Raw genomic sequence first — 25,219 nt, forward strand, 5'->3', positions numbered from 1 at the left:
TTGAATCACCTGACAGGGCTTAGCATCAAATGACACAATCTTAGCAGGACAGTGGTGGTTTAGTCTCTACTTCTGCCCTTATTTTGAAATTTTATGTGAATATAAAATGTATGCCTGTAGATATATTGAAATGTTAGTGTATGCATATAGATACCATAGAACTACCTAAATGTGTGTGTGTATCTGGCATATCCAGAGCGAGAAATATGTATGTATGTATGTATGTATATGTATATACATGTGTATATGTATAGACATAGACATACATACAGTGCTTTTTCTGGGGGTACACAGGTATGCATACCCCTAAACATTTTGTGAATCTAAGTTTGGCCTCATTGAGGGGCAGTATTTCAATATGAGTAGGAAAATGAGAGTACCCCTAAACATTTTGGGGGGATATCACTGCATATATATATATCTAGATGTGTATGAATGGGAGAGTGATTGACAAATTGATTTAAAGAGAGTGTGTATGATAATGTGTGTGCATAAAACCATGTGGAAAATTAGAATCATCAGAGATTTTGTCTAACTAAAACCTATAATTTAGTTACTTATTCCTCTAGGCCCTACCAAACCCTTTGATGTTTCCTGAAGATGGGTATTTGTCTGCCGCTTAAGGCCTATTCCTGAAACCACTTGCTCATTGGTAGCTTTCAGTGAGACAAATGGCATGGTTTCATTCACTTTAGTAGTGCAGCTTTGATTTAAAATGAGAGTCTTCTGTCTTTTAAATTGTTTAATCCATTAAGTATTAAATCAGTAATTTGACATGAACAGTTTAGTGTACTTCTTTTTACAGAAGGTGAAGGCAAAAAAAGAGTATAGTATGCAATTAATCCACAAACAGCAGTTAAGCACATACTGCAATAAGTCTAACACTAAGATTTGCTTTGCTACCATACAAGTTGCAAAGTTTGGGCACACCAAAACTATATCAGTATAGCATCACACTACTTGATGTTATGATTCCTTCATAGAAAATGTCTGGTGGAGTTGGCACAAATGCTTAGGATGAAAGTGTATGTTGAATACAAGAACCAGGCAGCCTTTATTCAGAAACATATATTTAAATAGCACTTTTATAAAGAATTGGTGGACAGGTAGAAATACGTGGTTTACCAGAAAAAGTAATCAGAAATATTTTAGTATTTAAAAACTATAAAAAAATAAGATTGAGATATAATAATGTTTCAAAGGTACTTATTAGTGAATAAAGCTGAGGTCTGTTGCATTTCTATGTTCATTTATATTCTAATTTTTCTAAGAAATCTGGAGAATCAATTTTCAAGCTTAGTGTAATTTTGGCTTAGAGAGTCAATTAGCTGCTTTTGGCACTGAAGAGTTTGTATGCCCCAGTGATTTTTGCTAATATTTTTAATTTGATTCCAAAGATGAATGCTTTTATGAAACTCTTCTTGGTTTCAAAAGAGAATTCTTGCATGGCAACTCTAGACTTCCTTTGTTTTTGTTTTTGGTCTGGGCTATTTCACATTCTAAAAAGTCTAAGACTGCAATCCTCTGCATACTCTCTGGGAAAGCCCAAAGTGGGGCTTGCTTCTGAATGAGCATGAGTAAGATTGCAACACGTGCAACAGTCATGCTCTGAAACACTTTTTCATAATAATATAAAGGACTACAACACTTTTACGTTTTTCCTACCATGGTAAAATAAATAATTACAATAATAAGTAAATCTATTTGAAAATATCATTCATTGACTTGGACCTGGAGAAAGGCACACTCTGCAAACTGAATTGAAAGAAATGCATAGATTAGAAATTCAATGAGTTCCATTATTTGCTTTTTTAAAAGATAAATGATGCATCCTTCTCGGTAAAAGTTCCCTTTGCCAGTGAGGGGGGACAGTTTTTCATTCACTGAAAGATTGTGAGGCCTATGCTTCCCTTCAGCCTAATCGTCTCCTGTGATTATTTCTGTGTGTGTGTGTGTGTGTGTGTGTGTGTGTGTGTGTGTACATGTCGTGTTAACAGGCTTACAGTTGTTGATCATACATTATCTTTAAAAAAGCTTTCACCAATTATCATTGTATGCACATATGATTTAAATATTTAAATAAATGATTTCAGTACAGACCCAAGAAACGTTGTTTAAAGAATAAAAATAACAAAACAGTTACTCAACTCCAACCTGCTAAATTCTACTTATTTCATATAACTTCAAACTGATGTAAACATTTTGCAGCAAAAGATTTGTTCTGGTCACTGTTGTTAAATAGCTGATTTCCTCTCACACACAACCATGCTGTATTTGCTGCTAAGTAATACAATATGGTAAAGGATTTGGATAAATTATAAAATACGTCACACAGTTCTAGATAGACTGGTGAAAATTCTATGACGTCTTAGCAGACTTTATGGTATGCCGATACACTGATTTGCAAAGTCTCTATTTTTCTTTCTTCCTGCCCCCTCCAATAAAAGTTCCAAATATTTCCTATACTGCATTACTTATCAAAACAGAGTTGTATGTCAACTTTGACATCTGTTAAAGAATAGAGGATTTAGTTGGGGGGGCAGAGAGAGAGAGAGAGCGCACAGAACAAATCATTAGCAAAGAAAATAGATTAAAGGGAAGAGAACTTAATGCCTGGGGGAAAGGAGCATTTATTCAAATTTAAGAAGTCTTTTCAGCACGCATTTAATTTTGCAGGTTTTTTGTACATGCAGGCACCTTCAAATCTGACTCAAAATATTATTGAAATTTTGAATAGCTGGGTACAAATAATTTAAATCACCTGAGTGTCTAGCAAACGCTTTTTTCATTGTAACGGTCACAAAATTTTACATTGCAAAATTTTACATTGTAAAAACACACATTCAGTTTGCCAAATGCTATAGATTATAAAGGATGCTTCCACCCCAACCCAAATACCTTGGACTTCCCAATTCAGGCAGAAGTATTCCAAGAGCAGACTCAGATTATTTCATGCCAGCTCTGGGGAATGCATATGACACAGATGTAGAGCAGCCTGGGTACATTTTGAGGGCACCCTTTTCTATACTGTAAGGCCTCTGTTGTGGCATCTGACTGCTCTTACTGCAACAGAGTCCTCGGAGCATGCAAGACTCCCACATTCCATGCCTGAAGCTTCTGATCTGCTAAAGGGATAATAATATCATTGACCTCATGTGGCACCAGAAGCCTCAGAACCTTTGCTAGGTCCACCATGTATGCTATTTCTGGAATGGTGCTTCAAGAACATGGTGCTTCTGTTCCAGGAATTCAGCTTCCAGGGTTATGGCTTGCTGCTCCTGTGAAAACATATCAAGGCAGTAATGGTTTATATGCACAAAACATGGTGTAGTACTAGGTTGAACTGGAAAAAAAACAATTCTGTATTTATCTGTTATTGTGATTGTGGTTTTATAAGGAGCAGCTTTTGTGTATGAATGTGTGGTTGTTGTGGCATTAGTTTGACAAGAACAGGGCTTGTGATCTCAGAAACATTACAATGAAATATCGGCCTTTTGGTAACAATTATAAGCAGAGAACTCTGTTCTTTTTTGTTTCCTTTTGTCTCCTCCTAACACATTTGTTGACTTTGAAATTAAGGGTTATTCTACATGAAGAACTCTCAAGAAAAACTAGAGATGGGAAGGTTGAGGGCAGTACCAATATGTTTAGTACTGTAAACTTAGCTAGGAGCCATGCAGCAAGTTGAGATTTGTAACAGAATGTTATAGTGTGAAGTGTTCAGAGTCCAAGCCAGCCAGTCTTTCCTTATTCCTGGGTACTATATTCCACTTTCCTTTTTCCCACCCCATCAATTGTGAATCTTATATATTATTAGGCTATTTTGGAGTTTTTCCCCACAGAGGGTTTTTTCTTCTATTTTTCATCCCTGAAAACCTCAGTGCTACACCAAGAATGTTGGTATCTCTCTTTGTTTCCCAGTGGCCCAGTTAAGCTACATAGACATCGGCACTTAAGATTGCTGTTTGATGAAGTAGTGATATGGCTCTGCTGTGGCAAAATTATTGTGTGTTTCTATGGAGTTCACACAGGAGAATTTACAGATTGGTTTTTCCCAGAGTTCCTCGACTTTCTGTTAACAATGATGTATCAGATAGGAAGATAAAGATCACTAGAAATCATTATTCTCTTGCGATACCTACTTACACCCATATTATGCTTGGTACACAACATACATTTTCTAAATGGCAGAAAGGAATAAGGCAATGATTCCAGAAGCCATAACTGTCCACTTAAGAATGTCCTCTTTCTTCTCCATCAAAAATATATTTATAAAAGCAATGCAATAAGAAATTATCCAGCACCTGAATAACGCTGCTGAAGTTATGAGAGGCAATGCCACATCATATATACATACAGTGAAATCTGTTTTTCAAATGCTGGAACTTATGTAGCCAAAATAACACCATAGGGAGGGGAGCAAAATCCTTAAAAGATGGCAAAATGAAGCCCAGTGACTACTGGTGTTTAGTGGGCACACAGCACTAGCTGATAGGTGGAGTAAGGGCACAGAAAACCAGGGTATAAGGGGAATGGAGGAATGTCTGTCTGAAACCTGAACAGGAGCATCCCAGGCTGCAACATTATGTTGCAAGTCACACTTGCACTTCCCCATGTAGTTCTGTGTGGGATTTTGAAGCTACAGGATACACTGTGGCTGTTAACATCAAATTTAATAATACAGGTTCCTTTAATGAGGATACAGTTTATGAAATAAATAAGCAGATTGGTGGGTATCTTTTAGGGTAGATAATGCTCATAACATTATTAAATAAAAGTAAACATTCTATTTTATTGATCAAATGAAAATCACATTTTGAAGCTCAAGTCCCTAATACAAAGTTTTAGATACAGCCCAGCAGGATTCCTTTTGTTGTTGTTGTTCTTACCCAAGCCATATTAGAATGAAAGGAAGCTTAGAGCACAGTTGCACTCTTGCACAATTCGCATTCATTTCCATGATCTTTTTGAAAGAGATGCTCAGGATAGATTGCATCCTATTGCTATTTAAGTAGTAGTCTTGTAACACTTTTCACCAAATCTCTTGAAGTGCCAAACCACTTCAGAACAATATTTTTATAAATGAAAACAGACTCAGAGATACAAAGGCTGGGTAGGAAGTAAGGAAGATAAGAAAATAGATTTCATAAAGATAGACAAAGAAATAGTTCATACCCTCATAAAATTTATAAGAGGCAACAACTTATAATGACAATTATTGGATCAAGGATGTCATACCAAAACAATAGCCCTGAGCACTTTCTTCAGTCTAAACACAAAATGAGGGACTGACTCTTTCACAAGAAAATTACAGTTTCAAAAACTCTAATGCTGTTCCTCCCACCTACCTTTTCCTCATCACAATTTTCCAACCTTAAAGTTACGCCTCCAGTTAAGGAAGCAGACAAACTCAATAATGTTGCTTTCTCACTTGGCTTAATTAGAAACCTCACCAAAGGCATAACTGGATTAACATCAGTGTTGCTCTTAGACTAGAGTTCCTTATCTGGTTCTTATAATTTTAATGGGGAAAGTTCACTATAAGTCCAGAGTTATTTCTGATTAACCAAACAGCATGGGTTGAATCCAGGCTTGCCTGAAGAAGAGTCTCACTAATTGGGGGCTTCCGAAGGTGAAAGGGGAGGAGACAATTTTCAGCAATTCTTTCTTACTTCTTCAGCCCTCTGCTCCATACGGGTGGGGGGTGGGGGGACTCCGGAACAGTGTAGGCAGTGGCACAGGAGGCTGCAGCAAGAAAGAGATCAGCAAAAATTGCCTCCTGCAGGAGCATCCAGTGAGTGGAAGCATCCACTGGATTAGAGTACCGTTTGTACAAGAAGGAATCCTTCCATTCACATAGGGAAATGTCTAGATGCAACTCAGTCACATAAGATGAACCACATTTATTTTTTTCCTTAATACTTCTGTTCTAATCTTAAGTGCAACTTCTTGTAATTGGTATAAGTTCTTGTGAAAGCTGTTAAAGAAGCAGGGTTATAGAGTTTATACCAGGGGTCAGCAAACTTTCTCAGCAGGGGGCTGGTCCCCTGTCCCTCAGACCTTGACGGGGGCCAGACTATATTTGGGGGGGGTGAACAAATTCCTATGCCCCACAAATATCCCAGAGATGCATTTTTCTTTCTGCGGCACCCCTGTGGGGCTCAGGAGCCCAGTTATGTCACCCCTTGCCCACAGAGCTGGCAGCCCCTCACCCTTTTTCAAACACCCTTCCTTGTAGAGTGTTCCCTCAGCCTCCTCTTCTTTCCCTTCTTCTTGGGAGTCCTCTGGGCAACCGCAGCTGCTTCCCCTCCGCCCCCGGTCTTTGAGTTGCCCACCCCAAAGAGAGCTGCCTTCTCACACTGCCCCCCAGGGGTCTGGGAAGCACCCCCTGGCCAGCCCCAGAGGCACCATTCACCTTGGAAGCTTGTAGCCAGGGCTGCTATAACAAACATCCATGCAAGCCTTTGGGAGGCAGAGACGTGAGAGGGCATCAGAGGAGGGAGGGAAGGAAAGAGGGACAGAGACCAGTGTTGCCCACAGCACCCCTGACCATCATTCAAAGCACCCCAGGGTACCATGGCACACTGGTTGAAAACCTCTGGACTGATCCAAACAGCTCTTCTTAATATTTTTTAAGTCATTGACTTACCTTCATTTATCGGACGAAGCCATATCAGAGGCTTTGGATGATTTTGACTATAAACACATCCATCTAGAGGCCATATCCACATTTAGTAGCCGTGTTGTATACACTGCAAATGTATAAACAAAACGCATACTGTGAAATATACTTGCAAAAGACTTATGCATCTCAAGGAACTGAAGTTGGCACCAGTTGGTGTGTACTCAAATGGAAAGATGCATATTTTCCTAATTTAATATGTGGAATTACATTAAAATTACACATTCCTTCTAATAGTGAACCTAAGTAGGCAAGTGTCTGTTTGAAAGCATAATGAGACCACCTAAAAGCAAGTGGCTATATCCAACATAGACTCACTAAGAATGATGGGCATGGCCAGACATTAATTTTTATGGCTCTACTCTGAGTTGGACTTACTTGGATGCAACCCATGATTCTGGTTTTCACATACTTGTTAATTAGGTATGCAAACGTTTATGTGAAAGGTTTTTGTATAAAAAGGGGGGGAGCCTGTGAGCTTCCATGACCTGTAGAATGTCGAAAGAATAGTGATGAGAAAAATATGAGCAAGACTTCTAATTGCCTGGAGAGGGAATTTTGGGCTCACATTAAAAATGAAAGACAGAAATTCCTGTCTTTTGCTTTTGGGGGCAGGGCGCAGTACAGCTTAGTCACAACTATAATGACTTATTTCTGCATTGTTTTCAATGTGCACTCTCATTTCCATTTTGGGAAGTGCTGAATGTCTGCACGAAGAAGAAACTGGGGACGCTGTGTGAAATGCACAATTAGGCTATGTTCACAGTGTGAAGCACTTTTGTAGATAGTGCTTTTTAATTGTACACCTCTTCACATCATTATAATACTAGGCAAAGCAGCCACCACTGTCCATGTTCTCTGTACACACAGGTGGGTATGTATACCAACCAGTACATGTACACCAACACATTGGTGTTATCCACTCCCCTAAATTTGTGTTCCCATGCCTCCTGGCTGTGGGCAGAAATGATGTAATGCCACATTGCAGCTGAGCACACGTTGTTCCATAGTACTTTTTTGAAATTATTTTTGGTCATTCAAAATGCTAGCTGTCCCTAAAAAGAGACTGCAGAAACTGATGTACTGATTTATCAATATACAGTCTGTTCCATGGGTGTAGCCAAGGGAGGGCAAGGGGGCAGCTGCCCTGCCCCATCAATCTAAATCAATACAAATCTGAGATTATACCCATGGTCTGTTCCCTGCTTTTCCTAGTGCATGTAGCTAGACTGGAAAATGTGAATTGGCACAGGCCTTGCAATGTCAGAAAGTCCACCCCAATAGAAGATGACATGAAAAAGCGCTCTCTGTGTACACAGGGAGACAGAAAGCACTTGAGAAGTTCATTCTCGGTACAAAATGGATTATAACCGTTCCAGCAGGATGAGCCTTATATATATGAATGGTGCAAGACAGGAACGATATGTGTGTGCAGCACCCCAAAAATGTACCTGCATCCCACACAGAATGCACATTATCACAGTGTGGTTGTGGGCAGATGGACTGTGGAATGACGAAGGTATCAGTTGAAGCAGATGAAAATGGAAGAAGAGGCTGGAGGAATTAGTCAAATTAAGCTAAGGTTACCCTGGAGGCCAGGAACATTTTGTGGCAAGCGACACACACACATGCAGTGCTATATTCAACCACCGACAGTAGCAGTTATAGAGCAATGAAGCACTCAGATTCAGGATGGGCAGCCAGCCCTCATCCTGAACCCATTACCATGATCACTATATTGTATAGTGGAGGGAAGTGATAAAACTACATCTGACAAGCCCCAGAGAGTGCTATATGGCTCCTGTTTGAGGCTGATTGGAGCCCTACGTAGTACTCAGAAATTTTTGAAGGTGTTATTGACCGCTACATAGTTACCATTGAAGACTTAAGATTTGAATAAAAATTCAATATTTAGGTCAGCTTTCCCCATTTCTTATTCAGTGGAGTAAATGGTGACTTCCTCTGTCTTTCCCTTGGTGGAAGTCTGGCTAGCGTATGTTGGGCTGAGAAATTAAAATAGTAACCCGTTGGCCCTATAAATCATCTGGAATTTTCTTCATGTGGTTAAAAAATGCCAGAATCCATAAAAATGATATCTCTGTGCCACTTATGTGTTCATGAAATACAGTATGTGCAAATGACAAAGAAATAATTGGACACAAAAAGGAAACAATGAATATGTAAATTATATGTCTGGATTTTTTCAATTTGATTCTAATATTCCTAAAATACTGTTCCTGCCCATGCTTTTTACAAATCTCAGTTGCGAGATAGCATGTAAATGTGAATGAATTATCAATGCAATTTGTGAATGTGTTAACTATGTGTTTAAAATGTATATGCTTAATCAGAGGCATTCCCTTGTGAAATAGTATTCAGTGCTGATCACGTTGTTGTCACTCTGCACATCTCTTATTTCTGCCAATGTGGTTAGTGTGATTTCCCGGCCAATGAATGTTTTATCTGCATTTATTCAAAAGAAACACATGTGTGTGAGAGCACACACATATTAAATATCCACAAATTGCCATTGAGATCAAAGTTTTTAATCAGTTAATGGCTTTAAAGTAGCTTAGATTTTCTACTAAAACTTTTTGAATTAGGAACTAAGTAACAAAATTAGGCATGATGAGAGGCTGCTGTTTTGCTATTATTATTATTATTAAAGATGACTTGAGCAACAGCATTTTCATAGCAATTTCTTCTTGTGTAGAAAAGGAGGCACCTGTGCCTGAAAGATCACCTTTGGGGCCCTCGCATAAAGAGCGGATATCATTTCGAGACCATCCAGTTCAGCTCAGCGGTGGATGGGGAAGTGGCAAAAAGAAGGCAAAAGCTTTGAAATAGTCATTGGGCCTTCAGCATTTAAAACATATGGTGAGCCTATGCATTGCCGTTCTTTTTGGATTCTGCAGCTGGAAAGTTCCTCAGCTCCATGTATGCTGTGTTTTATTTTACGCTGCATGATTTCCCACCTTTTCTTCTCCTTCTTCTTCTTCTTCTTCTTCTTCTTCTTCTTCTTCTTCTTCTTCTTCGGCTAAGTTCTTTTATAAATATCAGAGAAATTACAGTATTTGTATCTGAAATTTATTTTTGCAGTATGGTTTAAAAGCATGTATGGAATTATTATAAAGTGGCTGGTGTGATCCGGTGAACAAATGGATGTATACGTACAATAATGGTTTGTGATTGTGCAGTGGTATGTGACTGAGATAGCCTGATCCACAGTTGGATTTAAGTACATGTGTTTAAACTCGTTTCCTGTACCTCTCAATCAAGCAAAACAAATCAAAATCAAATTGGCCCAAATCTAGGTATTTTGCCTCTCTGCTTTGTAGATTGGAATATGTATCTGTTAAAAAGTAAAATGTGGAATGTCCATCTTATTCCAAATATATTAATAATGTAAATATGTTTTGTGTAAAAATGCATCAGTTCCTTCCCAAGAGTTGCACACCCCGGTGGGGTGAATGAATGCACATTCACAGCACATTAAAATTCAGTAATGTGATATTAAGATCCGTTTCATAATTCCAAATTATGTTTATTATTTTGTGGTACGTTGGCAGTCTTCTTACTTTTCAGGTCTGCTACCCTATTTTCCAGAATTAAAGTACCGTATAACTTTTAACATCACACAACAATTTTGTCCTAGCCTATTATTTCAGTATCCATCGGAATCTACCCTTTTGTAGCCTCATGATGGGTCTGTCCCTTCCATGCCACTGATACTAATGTTGTTTGCATTACTTCAATGCATGTATGCTTTTCTTACTGAAGCAATGTTTCAGTTAGCGTGGTACAAATTGCTGACAGAATCTGGAGAAACAATTCTTTGGTTTTAAACTCTTCTATTTACTTTGGTGTCATTATATCCCACTGGAGCCTTGACCCACTCAGAAATACTGTTGAAGTAGAAAAGCTAAGACAGAACTCAAGGCTTCAGTCAATAATAATAATAATAAAGATGTATTAGTATGTTGTGGCTGTGTTTAGAATATATTATACATTCCCTGACACAGTAAAGTTCCTATCATGTTGTCTGTTTTCATTAATGTCTTCAAGTTAATATGGTTTGGAAATGTTTCTCTTTGTCTAAGACCACTGTAGGAAAAACCAAAGCAGTATGGACCTCTAATATATTTTATGGCTGGGTTTGCGATAAATAGAAAATTGCACATTCGTCTTGCCAGCTATTTACTGCACACAAAGATTTGGGTATTGAATTACAATCTGTATTTTAATGTCTCATGTCATAATTCATTTTTTTAAATGAAAATGCTGCTAAACAGATGGTTTCAGCTTTCAGACTTACCTGCCCAACACTTGGATTTAAGAAGATGCAGTCCAAAACCCTAAGCACACTCACTTGGAAATAAAGTGCAGTGAAAATCAGTTGTGCAAAGTTGCTAGCTGTAAATTCACTGATATCCAAGTATTCTCATTTTAAGACATTTCAGAATTGAGCTGTCCAGGTTAAAATCTCAGCAGTGGAATTCTGTTCAGGAAGAATGCCATTTCTACTCTGAAAAGTTTCCCATTAACGGTGTGTGACTTGTCACATTGACACCATATGTTTAAAGCAGTCTTATACCACTTTAACAATTATGGCTTCTCCCCCAAAAGCCTGGAATCTATAGTTTGTTAAGGATCTCCAATGACTCTCAGCACACTTAACTAACTATAGTTCCCAAGATTCTTTGGGGGAAGCCACAACTATTTAAGTTGTATGAGATGTGGATGTGACCTTAGAATGGGGAGCCTTGGCAACAAAGCATACAGGATGGCCACAGTCCACTTGCTCAACCTAACCTACCTTCCAGGGATGGAAGAAGAAGAAGAGGAGGAGGAGGAGTTTGGATTTGATATCCCGCTTTATCACTACCCTAAGGAGTCTCAAAGCACCTAACAACCTCCTTTCCCTTCCTCCCTCACAAGTTAAAAGAAGACAGGGAGCTATATATACTGTTTTGAAGTCCTTGGGGAAAGTGTGGAATATAATTTTGATAGACGTCCATCAACAGAAGTGCCCATGAAGAAGCTACTAAATTAAAATGGAAAGAGGTAACCCTCTTTCAGACATTACTTGCTTGAAAGGGGAAAGCATGGGGAAAGACAGTGCATGTTTAACCCCATTCAACATGCTTCTCACACGAGTAACTCCTGAAGAGAGCTTCAGTGAAGCTGCAATCGTAGACACACTTAACTGAGAGTAAGGCCCACTGAATTCAGTGGGATTTACTGCTGAGTAGACCATGTTAGGGACGTGGGTGGCACTGTGGTCTAAACCACAGAGCCTAGGGCTTGCTGATCGGAAGGTCGGCGGTTCGAATCCCCACGATGGAGTGAGCTCCCATTGCTCGGTCCCTTCTCCTGCCAACCTAGTAGTTCAAAAGCATGTCAAAGTGCAAGTAGATAAATAGGTACTGCTCCGGCGGGAAGGTAAATGGTGTTTCTGTGCTCTGCTCTGGTTCACCAGAAAGTGGCTTAGTCATGCTGGCCACATGACCCGGAAGCCGTACGCCGGCTCCCTCAGCCAGTAAAGCGAGATGAGCGCCGCAACCCCAGAGTCATCCACGACTGGACCTAACGGTCAGGGGTCCCTTTACCTTTAGACCATGTTTAGGATTGCAATGCATTATTGCCATACCTTGAGCTGAACCCCATTTTGGCTATAAGCCTAATTATGTTTCTAAGTATGAAAACTGAGCTTCATGTAGGCTGGGACATTGAAAGTCAGTGTCTTTGACTCCAGGTAACGTTACTTCCAATAGGTTGTTAATTGCATATTGTGTGCCTGTTTCATGAGTGATTACAGTTTGACATGTTTGCTCCTCTGCAGCCTATTTATGGCAATGGCCTTGATTCCCAGTGCAATCCAAACAAAACGACAGCCGTGGGAAGGGGGATAACAGTGGCAGGCAAGCACTTCCCATATGGGAGTGATTGCATGATGCACAGGCATTTGTGTAGTCATGCTAGCGCCCTGTGTTGTGGAACTTCAAATCCCTGGACTTCAGACCGTGTTTGTGGCAAAGCAGGTTTCTAGTCCTCATAAGCAAAATTCTCAAGAAACCTATACGAATTGTGAACCACAGAAAGCAAATCACAGCCAAGAAATTATTTCCCTTTTCACTATGGTTACTAGTCTTTGCCTCCTTTTGCCTTCATCATTCCCTATTTAGCAGACTGGAACAGATATATATATATATATATATATATATATATATATATATATATATATGCTTTAACTCCTAATGAAATAATGCTGAGATGTTAAAGTACAAGAACTTGGTAGGACTTACATCAGAGAAAACAACTGAAGGGAAATATCTTGCTACCAGAATTGCACAAGAAGCCCAATATCTGTTGCAGAAACATCCTAGACTGGGATCTTCAGCATATGCACTGTGGGGTAGGGAGAGGCAGATGCTGGCTTCAAGTTTTGCCCTGACTCTGCTACTGGTAGGTGAGATGAGCCATCAATATCCTTGCATATAAAACAAAGTGTTTTGTTTGTTACTATGTTATGCATTTTTTGTGTTTTTATATTTAAACCACCCTGTGATCCTCAGATGAAGGGCAGTATAGAAATTTAATAATTAATAATCACAGACTTGTCACCCAGAACACATTTTAAGTAGTGCTAAAAGCAGCTGCTCATTCACGTGAAAGTGATCCAAATGAGGTTGTCCGTTACCTTCCATTGCAATTTATTCCCCAAACCAATACAGTTCTGGACACTTGGCTATTTTCTAGTTATAAAATCTATTAGTTCACTACATCTCTGGGTGGAGAAGGGCCGGAAATCGTGTGAGGAAGTTGCCACTGACCTCAGTAGTGGCAGGATACAGTGTAGACATGCACACAATAATCCTTTTAAAATGCATTCCACTCGTGGCGAAAGGTGTTGTTTTCTTTGACCTGCAAAACTAGCCTTAGTACAAAAATTCAAAGTACCCTAACACCTTCCCAGAGGCTACAACGCTGGAGGTGGCTGAACTGCCGTTCCGGTTAAGTTCAGAATATTCTCTGCAAATCAGGATTACTGATCCCAAATCCAATCTCTTGTCGTTCGCGGCGCTGTTTTATGGGTCTGGCTTGGCTCCGATTTGGCCCCAAGTGGGTCAGAGTGGACGGCTTCGTCCAATAGCTGCGTATTCGTGTTTCTAAGGCTTCCTCCCTCCCTCCCTCCTTCTCTCTCTCTCTCTCTCACACACACGAATGAACAAGACGGTCTCTTGAACAGGATCCGGCTGAGTCCATTTTAAAGAGGATAGAGATACCAAAACAGGTTCTCCTCTGTGTTGATCTGTGAAAGCAAATCTAGGCAGCGCTATAAACTTTGTTCGGTTAAATCGTTGGGATTCATTCATTGATGAATCTATGTGGCAGTCAATTTCAATCGATAGGTGCAGTTAGGAGACGTGAGTTTTCAAGACTCACCATTATAGTGGGAATTTCCTTTAGCATCTCAAACCAGGAGAAGTTACAAATAATAAGGTTTGGGGGTTATGCAAAGTGATACAGGCCCACCCAATACATTCAAAGCACATTTAAAGCACTACCTCCTCCCAAAGAATCCCGGGAACTGTAGTTTTTAAGGCTACTGGGAATTATAGCTTTGTGACTCCACTAATCATACAATGAATGGATCCTTCCCGATTTGTTTTTCAAAATTATCATCATCATAATAAAGCCTCGAATGACAAAGATCCACATCCAAAACCAATAACGCTACACTGTGAGCTATGACTATGGGCTCCTTCCCAGGAGCCTGATCCCGAAGTGTCCGGCTGAAATGACTGGGCCTTCTTCCCAAGGAAATGGGCTTGGAGATCGGAAGCTGAAAGAGCCCTCAAGCCCCCACCCCGTCCCACTCCCTGGGGCTAATGAACCAAATCTGGGCTGCTTGAAATCCGTTGCAAACCTCTGTCCCGCAGCAAGTGCCCCTTTCAGTTCCACGACAGAGGCGCCTCTGGAAGCGAAGGACTCTCCAGCTCTGATTTCTAAGGGCACATGCTTCGGATCACGCCGCTTCCAATTACATGTAGTATATCTTGACCTGAAGACATCAAAAAGAAATAGTTCCTTCACCGTCTGAGGGGGGCGGGGTCTAATATTGGGAGTATTTGTTTTATTTATTTATGGTTTACTTATCTGGCCCGCCTGCCGAAGCCCAGAGAACTATGCCAAACATACAGCACAGATACGACTATGCCCAAAATACAGCACAGATGTCCAAAAACAATGAAAGCCAAGTAAAATTACCATCAAATCAGGGCAGAAGAGAGGATCGCGCCCCAGATCTTAAGCGCCACTGGGTGGAAATAAGCGCAATATTCTCCCTGCGTTGAAATCGGGGCTCCGATCTACCACAAGCCGGTTGCTGTGGAGGAGCTTGTCAGTGAGAAATCCTTTACCCTAACAGGTCAAACCTCAGTCGTAGGGTCGGGGAGCTTCGAAACCGCCCCGGTCTGCTTTCCACGCCTTGCGTGGAAACTGACCCAGTAACTTTCCCTTCCCCGCTTTGGAGAGCTGAAACCCACACGAGTGAGACCTCGGCTGCTTTGAAACGGACCGTCGAGGAGCAGTGCCTGCCTGCTGACGAACAGGCCTTTTGATACCACAACAAATCTGAGAGTTTGGGGAGCCACAGGATTGCTTGTTGGGATTTGCTGCCCAAAAATCAACGTGGTTGTATCCCTCTGGCAGTCTGCCGTGCGCGGAAGAGCGAGAACAGCGCGCGGTGCACTCTGGGATGGATGTCTTCTTGTCCCATTGAACTGAATGGTTGTGGGTTATGATTTCCCATCACGGGGAGGGGGAACCGCCTGTTCATGTCAGTGGAAGTTTTTGTTTTGTTTTGTTTTGTTTTTTCATACACACACACCCCACTTAGAGCCCTATCTTCTGAGCATCATTCTACTATTCGGTAAATTCCAATGCGCTCAATAGGACTTGCTCCCAAGTAAGTATGCATAAGCTTATAGAACACAATCTCCAACGAGGTTTCTTTCCCCTGCGGGAGCTTCGCCAACTTGAATGAGAGCTGAAACAAAACAGAGAGACATATAGCGGAATGGGATGGCTTTTCAACCTGAATAACAAAAATTCCAAGCAAGCCATATTTTTAAAAGGATAAAGAAAACACGGATCCTAAACATCCGGCCACTCCACCTCAGTTTTCCTGTACACATCTCTATTTGGAAGCAAATAGGACGATCTTTTTTTAATACGTGTATAAGTACCTGGTCGTGTGAAGCCTGAGGCTGATCAACCTTGCGCAGCTCTCATTCAAGTCCATCGGGCTTGCACAGGGAAAAAAACTTTCATAGGATTGGACCTACGCAGTGCAATGTTTACTTAGGAAAAGGAATCCCAGGTAAACATGTATAGGATTGCAGCGTATGTGTGTGCCCCTTTTAATTAAGTTTTAATAGTGTGCATGGTGACAAGTCAGACCCTTTGCAATAAAACCCAGCTCGACATATGAAGTCTCGAGTCAACAATGGAATCCGGGATGCGCCAATGGTCAAAGAGTTTATCTCGGGTTTATTTTTAGGGAGATAGAGCATCTACTTCCGTCGTTAGAATTCACTGGCTCTTCCGCAGTTGGGGAAAAACAACAACACACTGACCCGATTTCAAAACGGGGCGTCATTTGTTTCTCTTGCGCTTAGAAAGCCGGTCGGAACATTTGGTGCCTGGCTGAGAATATGCTAATGGCCCAGTCGAAACGCTGTTTGGGAACTGGGGAATCAGTTCCATTGAAACCAGGGGCGGCGTGGATGTGGGATGGGTGACAGCAAAGTATTGGGCTTTATTGGGTGAAGCTGAGAGCGGGAGCCAGTGCGCCACTGCTAGCCAGCCCAGCCGACTTTGATCGCAATGGAACTGGCGTCCGAGGGAGCCTGTTTAGGATCTGGGTGTACCTTTCGGACACCTGACTCCCTGGAGGGAGGGGGGAGCTTTGCTTTTGATCAAGGGCTCGAAGCAATGACAGTATAAACGAGCAGAGAGGAAAAAATTCTCTCCTACTGAGCTCGCCCTTTTCCGCACTGGAGGGGATCTACAGCGAAGAAAAAACGACCTCGCCAGACAAACGAAAATATGATCGCATCTGGTACCCCACCTTATTCCTAACACGTTTCCCATGTGATTCAACTTTCCTGTCAATTACGGTTAGAACTGAACGGCCAGACCTGCGCAGACTGTGTGGATTTATTCGGAAATAAGTTCCAGGAAGATCGTGGGCATGACAAGAAGAACCTGTTCCTTTAAATTTTGCGCCGCGCCTAATGCATTTTATATTAAACTATATTGTATTGCATGTCATCATTATTGGCATTCACTGTTCGACAGGCTCACAATCTATAATAAACAACTCTAGTAGTATAGGGAGGGACATACTTGCAGCAGGTCAGTCCGATCCTGGGCATATTTCATCTGAAACAAGTTTCACCAAGTTGAAAAGGATGTATTGCACTGCACTGCACTGCGTTATGTTGAGTTGCATTCTACTGTATTGTGATTAAGGGCTAAAGCTACAGTCCTATGCACACTTACTTTGGAGTAGGTCCCGTCGAAATCAATTGGCCCCTGAAACAGGAAGTCTCAGCAGCGCCGGGTCCTCTCTCTACCAGTACAAATGCAACACATTAAATAACTAACAATTTGCTGAGCTTTTATGACGCTCAAAATCAGAAGCAGTCGCTTTACTGTTGCTAATGACAGGGCCGGCGCTACCGCACAAACCCCATAAAATCTGTTAAGTCTTCTCCGCGCCACAGCAACAAACTTAAGGGGGTTCAACAAGTTGTCACTTTCTAGCAAGTGTAAACAGGATCGCAACCTTGAAGGAAACACACGACTGCCTTGCAGATTTTAACGCCCTTTCAAAACTTACGTTCCCTGCAAAATCTTGGGATAGTCTTAACTATCCTCTCTCCTGCTTCTAGGGTCCTACCTCACCGAACTGGATTCTGTCCCTGGGCAGTTTTTATTTTAGGATAAAACAGCACGCTCGCCTTCAGGGCTAAAGAGGCCGCTTTGTTGCCACCTCCGCAGAGCGCTAATTTCGGGGTCTCCCCTCGGAGACGTGTGATTCCATTACAGCCAGTGGCGCAGCTTCGCGGCCGAAACCCTTTCCAAACTGCGGCGGCTGCAGAGCACAAAGGCAGCTCTTGTTGGGCTGGGGACAGGCTGAGATGAATTCGTTCAGGTTCTTTTGAAGCAGAAAACCCCCGATTCCGCGTTGCTGGGCTTTGGCCCGAGCATTTCAAATGCAGCGAAGCGGGCTTTGAAACTGCGTGCGCAGGGCACTCCAAAGCTTCGCGTCAATCCAAATTGATTGCGGAATTAGAATCGCAGCCGAGGGCGCGTGGATGTCTAAGGCGAGTCCTGGCTGGGCAATGGCGATCTGATCAGCTTCTATGCTCTTCATTGGCATGTCAACATCTCCTCTGACCTCTCCCACCCCCACCCCCCATCTCTAGGTATGCAGAGTTCCTCCCCAAAACACTAACACGGAACTTTCCGGACCCAACAAAGGTTGGGTCGGTCGTGCTGTGACCCAACTTACTCGGCTGAAATTTAAGGAGCTTCCTCGTAAAAAAACAGGGAACTCACCAAATACACACCCCGGCCTTTGAATTAACCAAGGTTTTGCACTGCATCACTCAGGGTTTGGACACAGACCGTAATGGGTGCAGGTCTCTTACAGAAAAAGAAAAGAAAACACCATTGTTTCCTATACAATGCATGTCTACTAGTCCAGCTGAGTCCCCTGGTCCTCCTCCCAGAGCAGGTTTTGTTCCTCTGTGCTGTTTAACGAGGAAACACTGCAGGAAGCGAGGAGGGCGAGCTCTGGAGCAGTCCTCGTGAAAGACAGAGCGGGGCTGCATTCACACGACAGTTCATTCCGTTTCCGTCCCTTTCCCCTAACTGTTAAGTTCTGCGTTATATTTGAGCTTTCCCGCTATGTAAAAGCCCCTTCTGGAACTATAGTGGAACACAGTGCGACTTTAGCGCTCGTTTCCGTGTTATTTGCTTCCAGGGTCAAAACGCGTTTTCAAATAAAATGGAAATGAGCGCTAAACTAGCGCTACATTCCACTACTGCTCTGGAAGTGGCTTTCACCTCGTGTGAGAGCTCAAGTATAATGCGGAACTTAATGAGGAAATGTCCTGAAAATGGAATAATGTACCACGTGAGTGCAGAGTGTTGAACTGGGCCCTGGGAGACCGGACTTCAAATCCCCACTCAGCTACGAAACTCAGCGGGTGACTTTGGGCCAGTCACTCAACCTACCACACAGGATTGTTCTGAGGATAAACTGGGGAGGCGGGGAACTATGTACGCCGCCTTGAGCTCCTTGGAGGAAAGGCGCGCTATAAATGTAAAACTAAAACAAAACTCACGAGTTAAGCCCAATTACTTTAATGGATCTTACTCCCAGAAAAGTAGGCATATGAATGCAGTCTTATGCTGATACTGGGTTTCACTTCGCTTGCTTAATCCTCCAGTTCTCATCCATCGACTCCTTCGTGTGGATGTGTGAGAGAGACAGGGTTCACTGTATGGATGAACTACTACGGGACCCGATCATGCAGCAGTCTTAACGCCATCCGCAGCAGTGTGCTTAGAAACGCAGCCAGGCAGTCTAATGGACACGTCAAGGACTAATCCCACTGAGACCTGGTTGTCACTGTACTACTGGTCTGTGTCTGGCATGCTCCACAACAGACCGCAGGTAGGGGCTCACACGTCTGAAAGACCATTCATTGCATACATTTTTAAATAAAATAAAATAAATTCCTCCACACTTGGGGTGGAAGGGTGGAGTACATCTCTAGGGAAAGTCTATGTTAGAGCCCTGCTTTTGGTCATGATGTTAGGTGGAGACATTTCACCCCCCCACACATACCCTGCCGCCCCCAAGCATTGTGCAGTGGGACGGTCCAGAAACATGTTTGCCTCAGTGGTACTTCGCTTTACACGAAGTTTGCCAGAGGCCGCAATCCATGCTGATGCGGAAGTCAATCCCATTCAACTGGCACCGAAGTAAACCTGGTTAAGAACACATCAGATATACTGCTTGCACTTTTTAGCATCTTTGTTGCACAGTTTCTTGGATTTCAGCAGGATCTGGATGGAAGAGGTCGCCAGGCTGAGTCCCATTCCCTTGGGGCCTCTTCTCAATTCGCTTATAAAATGGGGGGAGGGGGTGTCTTGAAAAAGGCTCGCGTCGCTTTCCTAGCAACAACAACGATCAGTGTGCGCTCTGCCGCAGAAGCCCAGAGGCTTTTGCTGGTACCTCGAAGGCAGCCTGTAACGTCAAGCATTCATGGCGCTTCCCAGACAAAATGAGCAATAGCTACCCGACTGTCCACGTGAAAACGTCAGTATTTAAACGAAGGGTTTGAAAAATATGTTCGACTCGGCGGAAAGCGAAAGGAGGCACGCTTGCTCAAATATTATGAGCAGACCTGGTGACCGCAAAGTCCCTTTCCAGCATTCACCTCCACGCTTAGGGTGTATTTTCAAAGGGCAGGCTCCCCTTCAAGGGGGCGGAGGGAGAGAGAGAGCCAAGAATAGGCACGAAACCGACGGCTTGAAACTGACCAGGATCCCTCCGCTGGAACACACGCGCCCCACGCCGCAGGTACAGAAGCCCACCCCAAGCGCACCATGGAGCGCACGCCCGGCAGAACTGCGCCAGACGCTTTTAGCAACAGGAATAGTATCACTTTCCCCTCAGCCTGAGACTGGTTTACTCGCGAGTCAAGGCACTTAGGCTCACAGCCAACAGACCTGCCCCTACTACATTGCATCGTTTTCTTAAAACCAAAGGTTAGGCGGTTTACGTGTGTGTGTGAAAGAGCAAATATTTCTCTCATTTTTAGCAAGAGCCAGCCAGAATTTCAACTCAATAAAGTTCTCTCTTTCTTTCTCTCTCCCCTTCCCACTCTTCCCCTCTTTCTCTCTCTCCCGTTTGCCTTTCTCTTGCTGTAGAAACTTAGCATAAGCTGGACGATCGTTGTACCTTAATCCTAAGCATGATGGAAAAACTAGGCAAAAAAACCCCTTTTGCAGCACGACCTTCCGTCTGGTTGACAGTGAACTTTGCTGCACACAGCATATCGAAGCACTTAAACTCAAAGGCAATTTCTTTGGGTGTCTCCCCCTCTTACCCATTGTAACAATATTTGAGAGAAGGGTGTTAAAACTGAGCTTTTAAAAATCAGTGCTGTTTGGGGCAATCCTATGAGCAGTTTGCAACTCCTATTTAGCCTTGACCAGTGTTCAGTATTCATGCTGTCACTCTTAGAATTTATTCCAAGGCAATTTTAATGATATTGGATATTTCAGAGGGAAAATGAATCGTGTGCTTTTCTTCCAGTGAAATGAAGAGAACTTACAAATGCTGAACTGGATGTTATCAGTCCTTGGGGTTTAGCACTGAGAATCGATCTAAGGTATTGTAGTATCAAAATTCTGGGCTCAAATCCAGTCCCATGCAGTTTCAATCGGAAGTAACTCCCACTGTTTTAGCGTTGCAGTCATAGAATCATAGGGAAGGGACCCTGGGGATCATCTAGTCCAACCCCCTGCAATACAGGAATATGCAGTCCAGGGATCGAACCTTGACGTTATCAGCACCACACTCTAATCAGTCGTTCTGTGGGTTTTACTTTGGAGAGACGTGACACCTGACTAGGATCAGGCTGCGCAGCACCATCAGACCTAGCAAATGAGCTTCAGTGTGCTCAAGATGGGATGCATAGCATCAAAGAGAAGAGGAACCGGACATGGAAAGGGCAAATGGGCCGGGGGAGGATGACCTACAAATTAAGCGCTGTTGGCTCAACCAATCCTGCGCCACGTTTGAATAGATCGCCCTTTGAGAGAATGGGTTGTATCCAACTATGCTAAACTCAGAGTAGACCTATTGAAATCAAAGGGTCTAAATTCGCCCGCCCGTTAATTTCAGTGGGTCTACTCTGAGTAGGGCGAACATTAGACAGGACCAGGTGGGAAGCCCCAGGGCTATGATTCCTCTAGGAAATATTCCTTCAGCCATCATGGGGCAGCTTAGGATGGGTCCAGAGTCCAGTGGAGCTAGAATCCAACTCCGAGGTAAGTTTCTATTCAGGAAGCTGCTTCTTCCCAGCCCTGTCCACTGTTTCCATACTAAAACAGCAATCGTGGGAACAAGCCCATTGAATTCAGTGAGATTTCCGAGTTCACCTGCACAGTTTTGCAGTGTCCTGACCCCCACTTGCATTTTATTGGAAGGTTAAAGAAATCCGGACTTACTTCCAAATAAGCTTGTGCGTAACGAGTTTAACCGCATTTGGGAGTAAGACAAACTAAAGGCAAGGCTTTCTTGGAGTAAACCTGCATAGGCTGCATGGCGTCCATATGCATACTTACTGAAGAGTAATTCCCATGGCACTCCGGGGAACTTTATTTTGGGTAAACTCCTGCTGCATAAAGGAGATTGCGCCCTTAGCGCTTATTGTTTTTGGTACCACGTGTGAAGGCTCTCCATGCGGGATAAATCAAATCAAGTGAGCTTTCTTTCCAGGGCTGCCATTGTAATCGCGTTCGTTGCAGAGTCCAAAGCGGAGGGCCTGATGATGTTGACCAGGCATAGGCAAACTCGGTCCTCCAGATGTTTTGGGACTACAATTCCCACCATCCCTAGCTAACAGGACCAGTGGTCAGGGATGATGGGAGTTGTAGTCCCAAAACATCTGGAGGACCGAGTTTGCCTATGCCTGATGTTGACCTTCAACTCCTGAGTATCTAGAGGGCCACAGACTCCCCATCTCTGCAATGTAGACACAGGCCAGGTTGAAACCTCAGGTGTGAGGCGGGATTGAAAGGTGAAGCCCCAAGCCCCCCCCCCCCAACTTCCAGGAAAGGGATTTTGGGGTCTCTGCCTTAGTTTGCTCTTTCCTTTTGAAAATATGCGCGAAACTCGTTCCTTCTTATGTCCGTTTCATCAAGATAAGCGCAGATCTCCCGGGGAGCAAAGACTGAATCCACACGAGGAATATTAGCTCATCTCTCCCTGTTTGGAGAGCGACCTTAGATCCTCGCGCAAATCCGCATCCTGGGGAGGAAGTCATCAAAAAGCCGAACGTGCTTTGAAATCAACTCGGCTTTTTGCAGGAGGCGAAAGCAGGAAAGCGACCGCTGCCAGGCACACTCCCGATTTCCCCTCGTAATCTCTCTCCTGGACGCGACATTGACAGGTTTATGGCGCTCCGCGTTAAAGTCGGCCTCGAACTTCTTTGTGCGCCGAAAAGCGCACACAGCGGCGCGTAATCGCCCTCGTAATCAACGGCTCGTCTAGAGAAGCCTTTGCCATGGTTTTAAAAAGAAACATTCTCTGTTTTCTAGGCATGTGTCATGAATGGCAGCTGAGCCAAGCAGCCCCTATGATTACGGCTGGGCGAGTCAGTCGAGGAAATAAAGCGATTGTTGACACCAGGCTTGAGAGCCAAGGCAGGCTGGGAGCCTCAGCCACGGTCTCGCATTCCTCTCTCCAAATCTGGCACCCCCGTATCACGCGCAAAGGTGCTGAGAGGCGGCCTTCGTTTTCTCTGGCTCAGATGCGTAAGAGCGCAATGCTGCAATGCTGGCGACCTATAGCTGGGAGCAAGTCAAGGCGACCTGCTTGTTGCTGCTGTGTAAACAGGATCGGGGTGCACGTGGTCCAGCTTGGGCTGGGTCGTGCCTCAAATATTTAAAATCTAGCTTCCCACTGATAACGTGGATTATCCTCACCTCAAGTGTTCAGAGGTTTTCCACGAAAATGAAAATAGTATATTAGCAGCTTAAAGGGTGCAGGGTGAAAGGAATAGGCAGCTACGTCAATTAGGATCGAAGCTGGTTTTGGGGGAAGCGCATGAAAACTCACTATTTCCTAAGAAGCCACAGAATAGGCATAGGCTGGGTAGGAATTGTTGCTAACGTCGTGTATGCAACGCTTCGAAATCCAGGGGTGGCGGCAGCTCAGTGGAGGCAGAGCAAACGACTTTTCGGCTGCCAAGTTTTGCCCGCTTGTCAGGGAGTACGTCCCACTGAATTCGCTGGGACTTCGGCGGCTTTTCTGGGATGCCCTCTCGGTTCGTTCCATGTCTTCGATGATCAAAGAGCTCGGGCGATAGTAGCAATCAGCTGAAAAAGCTATTAGACAAGTGATTGCAAAGTCCACCAACACCTACACAATGGAACATCCATGTACAGCCGCAGTATACCCGATTGGAGGTGGGCAATCGGGAGGGGTTCGTGCCCTTCCTGTGACCTTCGCGGCGCATCTGGAGGACTGAACCGGAGTATTGGAGGAGGTCTCCAATCCTAAGCACGCTTCCCACGGAGTAAGTCCCATTGAACCGCACTGGGAGTCTTGTTCCTGGGCGAATTGGCCACAGGGTTAGCCTGCAGGTGGACCTTCGGTCTGGTCCTGCAGTGGACAGTTTCACCTTTTCTTCATTTGACACTCTCATCTTTTCAGACTCACAATCCGGACTCGGGCAGTGGCTGAAGACTGGAACCGTGATGATACGTCCCTTTTGACTTTATTACAGATCCGACGCACGGGGGTGGGAGGGGGAGGGAGGGAGACAGAGAGAGAGAGAGAAACGGTTCGTGCTGGGCAGAGGCTGTCGAGAAAACGGCAGGAGCCTTTTGGACTGGTGAAGCAGTCGGCCCCAAGTAACGCGCTTACTCTCGGCGTCTTTTGCACGGCTGGAGAGCGTCCAAGCTTTGCTGAGCTGGCCTTCCTCAGCCCGTTTCCCTCCTCCCGACCTGGGAAAGCGACCTTGGCTTGGAGACTAGACTGCAGAGGCCAATTTCCCCCACCCGGGCAAAGGAGGAGGCTTTGGTCACCCTTTCCCAGAGCTAGTCCCGTACTCTGCACCTGGACAACAGCGTAGCAGGATTAGTCCCGGGAAGATTACTCGGCGAGCCACCTAGAAAACCTGGGTCCATCAAGACTTGGACTTTTGCCAGGTGGGGAAAGCCACCCGGGGAGCCTCGATCTCTTGAGATCCTTTACTGCACTTCCAAAGACGACTCGGTGAAGTCGCATCTGGGCTCCAGGTGATTTTTTAAATTTATTTTTTGGTCGTTTGTTGTTGTAGTAAATTAACAAAAAGGAGGCATCGGGAAATTGGCCATCCTGAAAAGGAGCTTTGTTAGGGAACCGTGACATTTCAGGATCTTGGCCCAGAGGGAGAATGTTGTGCTCGCCTCCCAAGAGGCTGCGAGGAGCTCCCACATTCCTCCAACGCGACTCGGACCAATGAGGAGCGCCGCCCTGGCTCTGCTGGCGGAGATCCTAAACCGCTGGCTTGGGAACAAGCTCCAAGCTGATTTCAATGGAATTTATTTCCAAGTCCGTGTTGTTATTTCCGATCGGGGTGTTCCTGTTGCATATCCAAGACAGGAACACTTCATGCCCATTAGCTATCCCGTAACACGTTTTAAGCAGCCGTCCATGCTCGCAACTACTGGGTTTTT

At 43.7% G+C, this 25,219-nt stretch overlaps 1 protein-coding gene across 5 annotated transcripts in view; it reads left to right on the forward strand.

Moving 5' to 3' along the window:
• LRRIQ1 (leucine rich repeats and IQ motif containing 1) overlaps positions 1 to 10,323 on the forward strand; it is a 99,395-nt gene extending 89,072 nt beyond the window's left edge. For all 5 annotated transcript variants that reach the window (XM_083573289.1, XM_083573292.1, XM_083573293.1 and 2 more), the window contains one exon: positions 9,396 to 10,323. In XM_083573289.1, the coding sequence (XP_083429415.1) occupies positions 9,396 to 9,529 (134 nt within the window). In that variant the 3' untranslated portion in view covers positions 9,530 to 10,323. The remainder of the gene's footprint in view (positions 1 to 9,395) is intronic.
• The last annotated feature ends 14,896 nt before the right edge of the window (positions 10,324 to 25,219 follow it).

This window comes from Podarcis filfolensis (assembly GCF_964270895.1).
Source record: "Podarcis filfolensis genome assembly, chromosome: 10".
NCBI classification, from domain to species: Eukaryota; Metazoa; Chordata; class Lepidosauria; order Squamata; family Lacertidae; genus Podarcis; species Podarcis filfolensis.